This window comes from Tachyglossus aculeatus, chromosome 21 (genome assembly GCF_015852505.1).
Source record: "Tachyglossus aculeatus isolate mTacAcu1 chromosome 21, mTacAcu1.pri, whole genome shotgun sequence".
NCBI lineage: Eukaryota > Metazoa > Chordata > Mammalia > Monotremata > Tachyglossidae > Tachyglossus > Tachyglossus aculeatus.
In genome coordinates, this window is record NC_052086.1 from 39227353 (window position 1) to 39242276 (window position 14924).

General features: G+C 47.0%; 1 protein-coding gene across 6 annotated transcripts in view; it reads left to right on the forward strand.

Moving 5' to 3' along the window:
* Positions 1-14924, forward strand: part of CIT (citron rho-interacting serine/threonine kinase) — a 251152-nt gene that overhangs the window by 145575 nt on the left and 90653 nt on the right. For all 6 annotated transcript variants that reach the window (XM_038762428.1, XM_038762429.1, XM_038762430.1 and 3 more), the window contains 3 exons: positions 1628-1737; positions 5492-5666; positions 7769-7966. In XM_038762428.1, the coding sequence (XP_038618356.1) occupies positions 1628-1737; positions 5492-5666; positions 7769-7966 (483 nt within the window). The remainder of the gene's footprint in view (positions 1-1627; positions 1738-5491; positions 5667-7768; positions 7967-14924) is intronic.

A 14924-nucleotide genomic window follows, 5' to 3' on the forward strand; every position in this document is an offset into this window, starting at 1 on the left:
GGAGTAAGAGGACCCGAGTTCTAATTCCGCTTCCGCCACGAACCTGCTCTGGGACCACAGGCAACTCAGTTCACTTCTCTGTGTCTCAGTTCCCTCCTCTATAAAATGGGGATTACGAACTGTGGATCCCCTGTGGAACATGGACTTTGCCCAACCTGATTAGCTTGTATCTAGAGAAGCAGCGTGGCTCAGTGGAAAGAGCCCGGGCTTTGGAGTCAGAGGTCACGGGTTCAAATCTCGGCTCCGCCAACTGTCAGCTGGGTGACTTTGGGGGAGTCACTTAACTTCTCTGCGCTTCAGTTCCCTCATCTGTAAAATGGGGGTTAAGACTGTGAGCCCCCCATGGGACAACCTGATCACCTTGTAACCTCCCCAGTGCTTAGAACAGTGCTTTGCACATAGTAAGCGCTTAATAAATGCCATTATTATTATTATTATTATCTACCCCAGTGCTCATTTATGGCACCTGGCACCTAGTAAGCGCTCTGCAAATGCCATTAAAAAGTGTTTACTTTTCTTTCTCCTCTGAAATTTTGTTTTTCAAAGAAGTCATCCTTGCCTGTTGTGCCAACTTGAACAGGTTACAACTTCAGGAAGCAGCTTGACCAAGATGGGCGGTGGGCCTTGACTGCCCTCACCCTCTTCTGACCTCTGAATCAATCAATCACTCAGTCAATCAATCATATTTATTGAGTGCTTACTGTGTGCAGAGCACTGTACTAAGCGCTTGGGAAGTACAAGTTGGCGACATATAGAGACGGTCCCTACCCAACAGTGGGCTCACAGTCTAGAAGGGGGAGACAGAGAACAAAACCAAACATAAATCAGAATCATGCCCTTCTGATCGTGTACTCTTCTCTCTCGGCACTCGTTTTCTTCGGGAGCTCATCTGCTCCCAAGATGGCACCAACTGTAGCTACGTAGATGGCTTGCAAGTCGACATTTCCGTCCCTGCCCTTTCATCTCCTCTGTCAATCCATCAATAGTATTTATTGAGCGCTTACTATGTGCAGAGCACTGTACCAAGCACTTGGGGAAGTACAATGCAACAGAATTAGCAGACCTGTTCTCTGCTCATAATGAGCTTTGCAACGGCGTAGCTCCTCCTGTCTCCAGGACATCTCCACTTGGATGTCCTGTCAGTTCCTTAAATTCAGTGCATCAAAAGCATCTATCTTGTCTCTGACTTCTCGCCCACATCCTCTCTCTGGACTGTAATTCCCTCCCTCCTCAAACCTGTCAGACAATGACTCTCCCCCTTTCAAAGCTTTATTGAAGGCCCATCTCCTCCAAGAGGCCTTCCCAGACTAAGCCCCACTTTTCCTCATCTTCCACTCCCTTCTGCGTCACCCTGACTTGCTTCCCAGGGGTTTGATCTTCCACTGTAGGTGTCCAAGAGGCCACTATGGTGTCTTTCTTAAAAAAAAAGGGACTTAATAAACACTTTTAAGGTTGCTGATGAAATCAGCTACCTAGTCTTTTTGGCACTACTGCCAATACTGGGTGGCTCATTCCCGGCTTAGCTAGGAAGCGAAAGTCAATTGGTTTGAGTGCCTTTTAAGCGTGAGAGGTATAATTATCCACATCCTCGGTTCTTGTCATCTTGAGAGAGACTTTTGTGTTTCAGATGATCAATGCCATGGATTCCAAGATCAGGTCACTGGAACAGAGAATAGTAGAACTGTCAGAGGCTAATAAACTGGCGGCAAATAGCAGCCTTTTCACCCAAAGGAACATGTAAGTATCTGAGATGGAACTGCTTTATCACTGTCTGCCTACAAGGACAAGCCAAGTATACGGTCCCATCAGCGGACCGGAGAACGATTTCATTTTTTCGGTGATCTGCAAGCTCTTGCACATTGCCCCGGGCTCCGAACGTTTCTGCACGGCACTTGGTCTCACCTGTGGGAGTTCCCCCCACTTCACTTACCCGCCCTCCTCCTAGCTGGCATTTCTCTGGGGGGTGCTTAAATGATTCCATTTCCTTTCGAGACGAAAAGATCGACGATGCATGTTTTCAGTTGGGCGGTCTGTTAACCTCTGTTCTGTGGTGCCCATTGTGAAGCTGGGGAAGTTTCTATTTTGGGGTTTTTCCCCCAGGCATCCTGTCACACTCAGGAGCCCACCCACATACGGCCGGGGAAAGCAGAGACAGAGGAAAGCCAAAATGGAGACCTCACTGCCCATCAGACTTCATAACTGAGCATCCATTCATTCATTCATTCATTCAATCATATTTATTGAGCGTTTACTGTGTGCAGAGCACTGTACTAAGCGCTTGGGAAGTACAAGTTGGCAACATATAGAGACGGTCCCTACCCAACAGCCGGCTCACCCACCCATCCCTCCTGGGGCAGGGGCGTGGAGATGAGAGAAAGCTCGATTGTCAATCAATCAATCAATGGCTCAGTGGTATTTATTAAAAATGATAATTGTGGCATTTGTTAAGCAGGCACTGTACTACACGCCGAGGGGTGAATACCGCATCGAACCCCGTCTCTGTCCCACACGGAGCTCGCAGTCTTAATCCCCATTTTACCCATGAGGTGACTGAGGCCAGGAGAAGTGAAGTGACTTGCCCAAGGTCACACAACGGACAAGTGGCAGAGCTAAGATTCGAACCCAGGTCCTTCTTACTCCCAGGCCAGTGCTCTTTCCACTAGGCTATACTGCTCCTCGGCATATTTATGGAGCATTTACTGCATGCAGAGCACTATGCTGAGCTCTTGGGTGAGACCAATGCAGCGGAGTCGGTAGACACGTTCCCTGCCCACGGGACAACTCCTGATTTGGGTCTGTCCTCGACCAAAGAAGAACGGGGATTTCTGTTGTAGCCCGCGGGTCTCTGTTCAAAACCGAGTATATCAGCAGCTTCTTTAATCAGGCTATTTATAACTCCGTCTGTGTGACTACGCGCTTTGCTGGATTAGACTCATTTGCCTCACTTCACTGTCAAGAGATGCTTTTAATCGTTTTGCATTAGCGTGTGCCGTTGCATAGAGAAGCAGCATGGCTCAGTGGAAAAGAACCCGGGCTTTGGAATCAGAGATCGTGGGTTCAAATCCCAGCTCCGCCAGTTGTCGGCTGTGTGACTTTGGGCAAGTCACTTCACTTCCCTGGGCCTCAGCTACCTCATCTGTAAAATGGGGATTAAGACTGTGAGCCCCCCCGTGGGACAACCTGATCACCTTGTAACCTCCCCAGCTGAGAAGAGAAGCAGCGTGGCTCAGTGGAAAAAAGCCCGGGCTTTAGAGTCAGAGGGCATGGGTTCAAATCCCGGCTCCACCAACCGTCAGCTGTGTGATGTTGGGCAAGTCACTTCACTTCTCTGGGCCTCAGTTACCTCATCTGCAAAATGGGGATTGAGACTGTGAGCCCCCCGTGGGACAACCTGATCACCTTGTAACTTCCCCAGCACTTAGAACAGTGCTTTGCACATAATAAGTGCTTAATAAATGCCATCATTATTATTATTATTATTATTGGTGGTGTTTTTCCACTTGCCCGAAGAAGAAACCTGAAGTTTGGCAGAGTTCAGGAGAGACTTTGGCAGAATAGACCGCCGAGGGCCTGGGTATTAGCCATTTTCAAATGAAATACTCACGGTTCCGCCACGGCGTAGACTCTCGCTCTGCATTTTGGTTCGAACGCCATAAGGGGGATGTGCTTTGCACGTAGTAAGCGCTTAATAAATGCCATCATTATTATTATTATTATGGAAGGCTCTTTGGGCACTGGACATCAAACCTGAAGAGGATCCAGAGAAATGTCCAAAGAAATGGTTGGGGTATAGCACCAGTGCTTAGAACAGTGCTTTGCACATAGTAAACACTTAACAAATGCCATCATTATTATTATTATTATTACTATTGGCGCATAGCATAGGAGAGCAACACGAGTTTGTCCTCCTTAATTGAGATCATTCATTGAGAATGTGACTCTAGCGTTTTAAAGATCAGCTGAGAGTGTACCAATCAATTGTACTTGTCAGTCAATCGTATTTATTAGCACTTACTGTGTGCCGAGCACTGTACTAAGCGCTTGGGAGAATACAATACAATAATCAACGGACACATTCCCTGCCCACAAATGAGCTTACGGTCTAGAGGGAGCTTACGGGTTAGCTTGGAACTTGTTTGGTTGCTTTATTTGTTTTTTTAAAAGAAGTCGAGGGTCCTACGTTTCTTTAGCAGATTCCATAATAATTCATTCATTCATTAATTCATTCAATCATATTTATTGAGCGCTTACTGTGTGCAGAGCACTGGACTAAGCGCTTGGGAAGTACAAGTTTAGAACAGTGCCAGCGCTTAGAACAGTGCTTTGCACATAGTCTTAATAAATGCCATCATTATTATTATTATTACAAGTTGGCAACATAGAGAAGGTCCCTACCCAACAGTGGGCTCACAGTCTAGAAGGGGGAGACAGAGAACAAAGCAAAACATATTAACAAAATAAAGTAAATAGAATAAATAATGCCCAAATAAAATAGAGTAATAAATTCATACAAACATATACATGTATACAGGTGCTGTATAATAATAATAATAATAATAATGGTATTTATTAAGCACTTACTATGTGCAAAGCACTGTTCTAAGTGCTGGGGAGGTTACAAGATGATCAGGTTGTCCCACTGGGGGGCTCCTAGTCTTCATCCCATTTTACAGATGAGGTAACTGAGACCCGGGATAGTAGATATCGGGCTCTGGGACCTGATCGTGACTTCGCTTTTCTCATGGTGATTCTGAGGAGAAAATAGAAGCGGTGACGTGAAGAGGAAGTGAAGGAACAGTGTGGCCTGGTGGAAAGAGCCACGGGCCCGGGAGTCCGAAGGACCTGGGTTCTAATCCCGGCTCTACCGATTGCCTGCTGTGTGGCCTTGGGCAAGTCACTTCACTTCTCTGGGCCTCAGTTCCCTCATCTGTAAAATGGAGATTCGATTCAATTCCTGTTCTCCCTCCTGCTTAGGCTGGGAGCCCCATGTGGGACAGGGGCTGTGCCCCAGCTAACTTGTATCCACCACAGAGCCTAGAACACAGAGGAAGTGCTTAACAAATACCATTTAAACAAAAAACAAAAGGAAGAAGCAGAGTGCTTCGAAGAGGTGTTTTCCAAACCTCAGCTCTCTCTTCTTTCCCCCCCTCTCTGTTTGAAACTGTATTTTCCTGCAAGAGGAGGAAAGATGGCTCACGAAGGTGTGTGTCATCCAAAGCCGAGGTAGGCCTCCTTTTGTGCACTTACACAAACTCACAATCTGCCAGAAATCCAAGTGAAATGCTATTCATTCTCCCACATGCGTGATTAATGCCACAGGTGTGGGGAACTGGGCCGAGATGACTAAAAGCCGCTCAGCTTTTTTCCACGAGGAGGAAAATAGGCGAAACGAATCAGGGAACGATCCCGCTCTGTCGAATGAGAAATTCATCTCACCCTACCCTCTTTTCCCCCCTCACACTTCTGTCGGTTCCCCGTCACTCCTCGCCAGGAAAGCCCAGGAGGAGATGATTTCAGAACTCCGGCAGCAGAAGTTTTACCTGGAAACACAAGCCGGGAAACTGGAGGCACAGAATCGGAAGCTGGAAGAGCAGTTGGAAAAGATCAGCCATCAAGACCACAGCGATAAGAATCGCCTGCTAGAGCTGGAGACCAGACTACGAGAGGTAAAGAAAAAAAAATATATATATATATATGGATTCCTCTGGTAATAGGCTCCCCAGGGTAGAACTGCAGTCAGGAGCCGGAGAGGAATTAAGAGTGCGGCCGCCAACGCTACAGTAGAGGCGAGGCGTTAGAAATGGAGGCCGAGCGGGACTTTATACCTCGGGGTTTTTACTTTGGTTAGCGAAACTCCAGCTGATAGAAACGGACTATCGGTTGAGAGCGACGTTTTTCGTTTTCCTCGGACCAGACTTAATTGCACCCAGTGGCATCCTCTTAACAAATTTGTCAAGAGTTTAGGAAGACTTTCAAGTTCTAATTGGAAAATCAAAGCAGAAACGGGTCTTCAAAGGATGAGGAGGCTTTTCATTGGGCCTCTTAAAGTGCTCTAAAAGCCCAAGTGAATAATTAGCTCTAACTTTCCAGGCTATATTCCCGTTAGTTTGAAGGATAAACTTTTCGGCACAGTGCCTCTCCGCACAGTTTGAGCGAAAGAAATGGAAACACCTTTAGTCGGTCGTATTTATTGAGCGCTTATTGTGTGCAGAGCACTGTACTAAGCGCACGGGAGAGTACGACAGAACAATAAACAGAAACATCCCCTTACGGTCCAGAGGGGAGACAGAAGTGAATATAAATAAATAAATTACAGATATTTTCTGTTGCATATTAGCAGCCAAACGGACTATTTTCTTCTCGCATCCCCTCCTCTTCTCTGCCCACACCTCTGCTCTTTGGAGGCTGTCTAAAAGTAGCTAAGAACGGATGGACTCCTCTCGGGTCTGAGATGAGAAGGCGCCCCAAATTAAAGCTCAAACAGATCTTTTTGCTTCTGCAATAGCAAGCTAGGCCAACTCACAGCGGTGGAACAAGGCAAATAGCTTAAAACGCCGTATCGGTGTCATTGGCCGCTACCCCCTCTGTGATTTTACGTGGGGAGGCGTGTAAATCGTCTTCCATCAAATGGTCCCATGTCCCGAGACCAACTCTCAAATTGGGAATGAAAGCAAACAAAGTGGAAGCCGATGAACGGCCCTATTATAAGGAGTGCAGAGAAGTCCGAGGGCCAATGTTGATTAGATCATTTCCTGCGCCTTGTCAGCGAGGACATCTTAATTTAGCACTCTTCTCTCATCATCCCATCTCTCTCAAAGTCTTTTAGAGAAGGGGCCGCCGGGAAAACCGATCTGGATGCTTTCTTGTGGGCCGGCTTCATCGGACTCCCGGGAATCTGGTCCAGTTGGGTGCCGGAAAAGTGACTGGTTGCCTCCAAGCTGGCGGGCCCAAGTCGTGACCTCCAAAATGCTATTGAAAGAGAATTCCCAAATAGGCAATCGCAGCATAGGCATTTGACATATTTTCAACTTGGTTTTTTACCGCATGCACAAAACCCAACTGGAGGGAAGATGCCCTTAGTAGACCATTCATTCATTCATTCATTCAATCGTATTTATTGAGCACTTATTGTGTGCAGAGCACTGTACTAAGCGCTTGGGAAGTCCAAGTCGGCAACATATAGAGACGGTCCCTACCCAACAACGGGCTCACAGTCTAGAAGGGGGAGACAGACAACAAAACAAAACATGTGGACAGGGGTCAAGTCATCAGAACAAATAGAATTAAAGCTAAACGCACATCATTAAGAAAATAAATAGAATAGTAAATATGTACAAGTAAAATAGAGTAATAAATCTGTACAAACATAGATACAGGTGCTGCGGGGAGGGGAAGGATTGGGAGGAGGAGAGGAAAAGGGGGCTATGTTTGTCGGTTTGCTGGGTACGATACAGCTATAAGCTGGTGTCAGAAGAGTAATTGTCCTCATTTCCATTTGAAGATTCTTGCCGGGTTGTTTTCTTCTGGAGGTTTTCCAAGCAATTGAGTGTTTTTAAGTAACAGTTGGCTCTGTGGCATAGAGCGGTGCAACTGCCGCTGATTGAAGCGCCTTAGCCAGGCCTATTTCGTTCAGTCTAGACCCTCTCAAGGGAGAGTTGGACCGAACCAGGTTTCGGTTGGAAAGCCCTCCCCCCCGGGGGCCGTTGCACCCCGAGGTCGCCCCCGCCGCCTCGGTTTCCCGGGCTGGACTCGTGTTTCTCTCCTTCAGGTGAGCCTAGAGCACGAAGAACAGAAGCTGGAGCTGAAGCGGCAGCTGACCGAGTTGCAGCTGTCCCTCCAGGAGCGGGAATCGCAGCTGTCCGGGCTGCAGTCGGCCCGCTCGGCTCTGGAGAACCAGCTCCGCCAGGCGAAGACGGAGTTAGAGGAGACAACCGCCGAGGCGGAGGAGGAGATTCAGGCTCTCACGGTAAGGGAGCGACACCCCCCCAGCCGCCCCCCGAAGCTCGGCTGCTCCCCGGAACCCCCGGCCCGGGGAGCGGCGGGGCCTAGGGACCGGAACACGAGCTTGGGAAGCAAGAGAATCAATCAATCAATCGTATTTATTGAGCGCTTACTGTGTGCAGAGCACCGGACTAAGCGCTTGGGAAGTACAAGAGAGAAGCTTGGGAGAGAAGCAGCATGGCTCAGTGGAAAGAGCCCGGGCTTTGGAGTCAGAGGTCATGGGTTCGAATCCCGGCTCCACTACTTGTGGGCAAGTCACTTCACTTCTCTGGGCCTCAGTTCCCTCATCTGTAAAATGGGGATGAAGACTGTGAGCCCCAAGTGGGACAACCTGATCACCATGTATCCCCCCTCCCAGCGCTTAGAACAGTGCTTTGCACATAGTAAGCGCTTAACAAATGCCAACATTATTATTATTATTAGAAGTTGGCAACATATAGAGACAGTCCCTACCCAACAGTGGGCTCACAGTCTAGAAGAGAAGCAGCATGGCTTGGTGGAAAGAGCCCGGGCTTTGGAGTCAGAGGTCATGGGTTCAAATCCCAGCTCCGCCAACTGTCAGCTGTGTGGCTTTGGGCAAGTCACTTCACTTCTCTGGGCCTCAGCGACCTCATCTGTAAAATGGGGATGAAGACTGTGAGCCCCCCATGGGACAACCTGATCACCTTGTAGCATCTCTAGTGCTTAGAACAGTGCTTTGCACATAGTAAGCGCTTAATAAATGCCATCATCATTATTATTATTATTGGGAGTCACAAGACGTGGGTTCTAATTCTGCTTCTACCACTTGTCTGCTGTGTGACCAGGGGCAAGTCACTTCATTTCTCTGGGCCTCAGTTACTTCATCTGCAAATTGGCGATAATAATAATAATGATAATAATAATGGTATTTGTTAAGCACTTACTATGTGCCAAGCACTGTTCTAAGTACTGAGGTAGATACATGGTAATCAGGTTGTCCCACGTGGGAGTCACAGTCTTAATCCCCAAACCGTGAGCCCCATGTGGGACAGGGACTGTGTCTAACCTGACTACCTTCTATCTACCCCAGCGCTTAGGACATAGTAAGCACTTCCCAAGTGCTTAGTACAGTGCTCTACACACAGTAAGCGCTCAATAAATACGATTGAACGAATGAATGAATGAACAAATACCATTATTATTATTAGGGACTGAAAAATGAATCTTTTGAGGAGCTTCCCTCTCCTCCGTTCCTTTGTAAATCCACAAGGTTGCTTCTCAAAAGCCCTTCGATTGTGATATTGATCAGTCGAACGATCGTATTTATGGAGTGCTTGCTATGCACAGAGCACTGTACTGAGCACTTGGGAGAGGACAAAACAATAGAATTAGCAGACTCGTTCAGCTTTAAAGCACTGGATCACCTTGCCCCTGCCTATCTCACCTCGCTACTCCCATACTATGACCCAGCCTGGAAACTTCCCTCTTTTAATGCTGACCTTCTCACTGTATCTTGATCTCATTTATCTCACCGCCAAACTCTTGCCCTCGTCCTATCTCTGGCCTGGAATTCTCTCCCTCCTTAAATCTGCCAGATGATCACTCTCCCCCGCTTCAAAGCCTTATTAAAAGCCCATCTTCTCCAAGAGGCCTTCCCTAATTAAACCCTCTTTTCCTTTTCTTCAACTTCCTTCTGCGTCGCCCTGACTTCCTCCTTTTATTCATTCCCTCCTCCCAAACCCACAGCACTTCGGTACATATCTGTCATTTATGTATTTATATTAATGTCTGTAAGCTCACCGTGGGCAGGAAACGTGTCCGTTATAGTGTTCATTCATTCATTCAATCATATTTATTGAGCGCTTACTGTGTGCAGAGCCTTGTACTAAGCGCTTGGGAAGTACAAGTTGGCAACCTATAGAGACGGTCCCTACCCAACAGCGGGCTCCCACGTCCAGGGTTCTCCACCCATTCATTCATTCATTCAATCGTATTTATTGAGCGCTTACTGTGTCCAGACTACTGTACTAAGCGCTTGGGAAGGACAAGTCGGCAACATATAGGGGTGGTCCCTACCCGACAATGGGCTCACATTCTAGAAGGGGGAGACGGACAACAAAACAAAACATGTGGACAGGTGTCAAGTCGTCAGAACAAATAGAATTATAGCTATAATGCACATCATTAACAAAATAAATAGAATAATAAATATGTACAAGTAAAATAAATAGAGTAATAAATCTGTAGAAACATATATACAGGTGCTGTGGGGAGGGGAAGGAGGTAGGGCGGGGGGGATGCCTTCCAGCGTGACACAGAGGTCCTTGTCGGAGGTGAAAGAGGAGGACGGGCGAACCTCCACAGTCCCCCGATCAAGTGGTTGTAGGTGTTTTTTGTGACTGTGATTTCCTTCCTCCTTCTGATCAGCGGGGAGGACTGAGGCACCGGAAACGTATTAGCAGCTGTGGACCCTCTTCCACGGATTTGCCCTTTATAGCCTGGACAGTCAAGGGAAGAGCAGAATGCGAATGAGAGAGGCCAATCAATCAATCGTATTTATTCAGGGCCTACTGTAAGCAGAGCACTGTAATAATAATAATAATAATAATAATGATGATGGCATTTATTAAGCACTTACTATGTGCAAAGCACTGTTCAAAGCACTGGGGAGTTACCAACTGATCAGGTTGTCCCATGGGGGGCTCACAGTCTTCATTCCCATTTTACAGATGAGGTCACTGAGGCACAGAGAAGTGAAGTGACTTGCCCTAAGTCACACAGCTGCCAATTGGCGAGGCAGCGTGGCTCAGTGGAAAGAGCCCAGGCTTTGGAGTCAGAGGTCATGGGTTCGAATCCCGGCTCCGCCACGTGTCTGCTGTGTGACCTTGGGCAAGTCACTTGACTTCTCTGGGCCTCAATTACCTCATCTGTTAAATGGGGATAAAGACTGTGAGCCCCATGTGGGACAACTTGATCACCTTGTATCCCCCCCCAGGGCTTAGAACAGTGCTCTGCACATAGTAAGCGCTTAATAAATGCCATTATTATTATTATTATTATTATTATAATTGGCAGAGCTGGGATTTGAACCCATGACCTCTGACTCCAAAGCCCAGGCTCTTTTCCACTGAGCCACGCTGCTTCTCTTTTTAGGAGACAACCGGTATAACAGAGTTGGGAGGCACGTTCCCTGCCCTCCAAGTGCTTGCAGTCTAGAGGGAGTGATGGGAAGTAATAATAATGATAAATATGGCATTTAAGTGGTTACAATGGGTAATAACAATTTTTAAAAATATGGTATTTGTTAAGCGCTTCCTATGAGGCAGGCACTGTGCTAAGCAGGGGGATGGATCAAGCAAATCGGGTTGGACACAGTGGGACAGGGAGCTCACAGTCTCGATCCCCATTTTCCAAATGAGGTAACTGAGGCCCAGAGACGTGAAGCAACTTGCCCAAGGTCACACAGCAGATAAGTGGTAGAGCCCATGACCTTCCAACTCCCAAGCCCGGGCCCTATCCCCTACGCCGTGCTCCTTCTCCAAGTAGCGTGGACTCATCCAAAGGGCAGGAGCCGGGGAATCAGAGGAGCTGGGTTCTAATCCCAGGCTCTGCCACTTTTCTGTTGTGTGACCTTGGGCAAGTTGCTTCACTTCTCTGGGCCTCAGTTTCCTCATCTCCCTCCTATGTAGATTGTGAGCCCCATGTGGGACAGGACTGGGTCTGACCGGTTACCCCGTAGCTATCCCCGCACTTAGTACAGTGCTTGACAATAGTGAACACTTAATAAATATAATTATTTTTTATGGTATTTATTGAGCGCTTACTGTGTGCCAGGTACCGTTTAAGCGCTGAGGAAGATACAAGGTAATCAGGTTAGACACAATCTGTGTCCACATGGGGCTCTCAGTCTTAATCCCCATTCTACAGATGAGGTAATTGCGGCACAGAAAAGTTAATGACTTGCCCAAGGTCACCCAGCCGACAACTGGTGGAGCCAAGATTAAAACCCTTTTGCCTCCCAAGCCTACGCTCTATCCACTAGACCAAACTGCCTCTCTAGTATCATCATCGTCATCATCATCAATCGTATTTATTGAGCGCTTACTATGTGCAGAGCACTGTACTAAGCGCTTGGGAAGTACAAATTGGCAACATATAGAGACAGTCCCTACTCAACAGTGGGCTCACAGTCTGAAAGGGGGAGACAGAGGACAAAACCAAACATACTAACAAAATAAAATAGAATAGATATGTACAAATAAATTAAATAAATAGAGTAAGAAAAACTCTATGCCTACTAATAATTAATAATTCATAATTTTCCGTACATTAAAAAGTCATTTTAGATTTAATTCTCCCTAGCGGGTAAAATGGAGACAACGAATTATTTCCTGCCTTTTTCGTTTTTGAACGAAAAGTTACTCAAATGATAGTTTTATAGCCGTCCTCCCCCCCTGTAAAACACTGGCCAGTGCTTTGAAAGGGAGGGAAGGAGATATCGCAGCTATCACAGCTCAGGTCAGCGGCCGATAAGAAAAATTCCCCAATCCACGAGCTCTGTGTCTGCAGTGATGGATCTGTTTTGTGAGCCCACTGTTGGGTAGGGACTATCTCTATATGTTGCCAATTGGTACTTCCCAAGCGCTTAGTACAGTGCTCTGCACATAGTAAGCGCTCAATAAATACGATTGATGATGATCTGTTTTGCCCCGCCAGCGGGACCTGAAAAGAAATAAAGCAATCCGAGGTCTCGCCTCACCGTGACGCGGAAGGTCGACAGAAACTAACGCGCGTGTGCTCACCGGAGGGAGATGATTCGGTTCCTGAGCTGCTGTAAATTAGAATACGCCGACTGATGGAGAGCTACCTCGCCTGCTAGTCACGACTTAATTTAGTCGCTGCCTCCGAGCATATTAATGATCGTTTTGTTCAGCGACTGAGAGGGGCCTCTCAGAAGCTGGAAATTGAGGGTTACTCCTCCTGTCAGGCCAACGGGAGAGATGGATGGGAAAGATGGCACGTCGATGGAATGGAAGGCTGTGTGTGTGTGTGTGTGTGAGTGAATGAGTGAGAGAGAGATCGGTATTCGAGAAGCGGCGTGGCTCAGTGGAAAGAGCACGGGCTTTGGAGTCAGAGGTCATGGGTTCGAATCCCAGCTCCACCACATGTCTGCTGTGTGACCTTGGGCAAGTCACTTAACTTCTCTGAGCCTCAGTTACCTCATCTGTAAAATGGGGATTAAGACTGTGAGCCCCACGGGGGACAACCTGATCACTTTGTATCCCCCCCAAGCGCTTAGAACAGTGCTTTGCACATAGTACGTTCTCATCTTATCTTTGCACATTCTCATCTTATCCCGTCTGGACTACTGCATCAGCCTTCTCTCTGATAGAACATAGTAAGCTGCACATAGTAAGCGCTCAATAAATACGATTGATGATGATGATGATAGTAAGCGCTTAACAAATGCCAACATTATTATTATTATTATTATTATTATTTTCCAGCAGTTGGGACAGTTGTGTTAGTGTACCGGTTGCATTAAAAACCAGGACATCTTCCTTGTTCCGACGGGGCTCTGTGTTTGTTTGGATGTTTGGAGATGTGGATGTCTTGTTCTCCCTTCCTTAACGCTGTCAAATATGCCCAATTATCCTCCACCCCCGGATTGTTTTCCGGAAGAAAGGTATTTAGACGAAGTGGGGAAGCGGAGGAGCCAGGGAGGGATGAAAGTTTGGGAGAGAACGCTCTCCTGCCTCACTCCTGCCTCTGGTTCAGACACGACAATTAAACACATCTGACCGTCTAATCAGGTTGCCGGAAACTTCCCTGTAATTAAGAAGAAAGTCGCTCACTTTCAAAAAGGGGCGTGCCTTTTAGCATGAGATTATTAAATTAGAAAGCAGCGTGGCTCAGTGGAAAGAGCACGGGCTTTGGAGTCAGAGGTAACGGGTTCGCATGTCTGCTGTGTGACATTGGGCAAGTCACTTAACTTCTCTGAGCCTGTTACCTCGTCTGTAAAATGGGGATTAAGACTGTGAGCCCCACGTGGGACAACCTGATCACCTTGTAACCACCCTAGCACTTAGAACAGTGCTTTGCACATAGTAAGCGCTTAAGCAAATGCCATCATTATTATTATTATCATTATCAAATCCCCCCTGAGATCGCAAACAGGGGTCACTTGCTGCTGCCCTCGACTGATTCTTGGCGGAGGACATTTGAAAGGTTTTTTGGTCCGGCTTTTTCATGCAGTCTGATTCATCAGGCTCATTTTCATCTGGCCTTTATTTTCACAAGCATTAAAATTCTCCCGCTGTTTAAAAGCAGATGGTTGAATGGAAATGGGAAAGCGGATGTAACAGTGAATGAAAATACAAAGCCACGTAAAAAAGGCTTTAATGTTTTGCTCCAGGATTCCGAGAATTGGAGCGTTTTAACTTATTTATTGGCAGAGGGGATTGTTTGTGGTCTTGGCTCAACATTTGTGGAATTTAGAATCCGTGTAATCCACCCTGAGCACAGGATTTGAATCTCTGTAAATTTGATAATGCGCGTTTTGCACTTGGGCAGTGACACAGATACTTGAAATGGGACTTTAAAAACGGATTTTTTGGTTTTGTTTTATTTTTTTAATTGGTGTTTGTTAAGCGCTTATTATGTGACAGGTACTCTACTAAGCGATGGGGAAGATGCAAGCTAATAATAATGATGGTATTTGTTAAGCGCTTACTACATGCCAAGCACTGTTCTAAGCGCTGGGGGGGATACAAGGTAATCAGGTTGTCCCACGTGGGGCTCACAGTCTTTATCCCCATTTTACAGATGAGGGAACTGAGGCCCAGAGAAGTGAAGTGACTTGCCCAAAGTCACACAGCTGACAAGTGGCAGAGCCGGGATTAAAACCCATGACCTCTGACTCCCAAGCCCGGGCTCTTTCCACTGAGTCATGCTGCCCATGT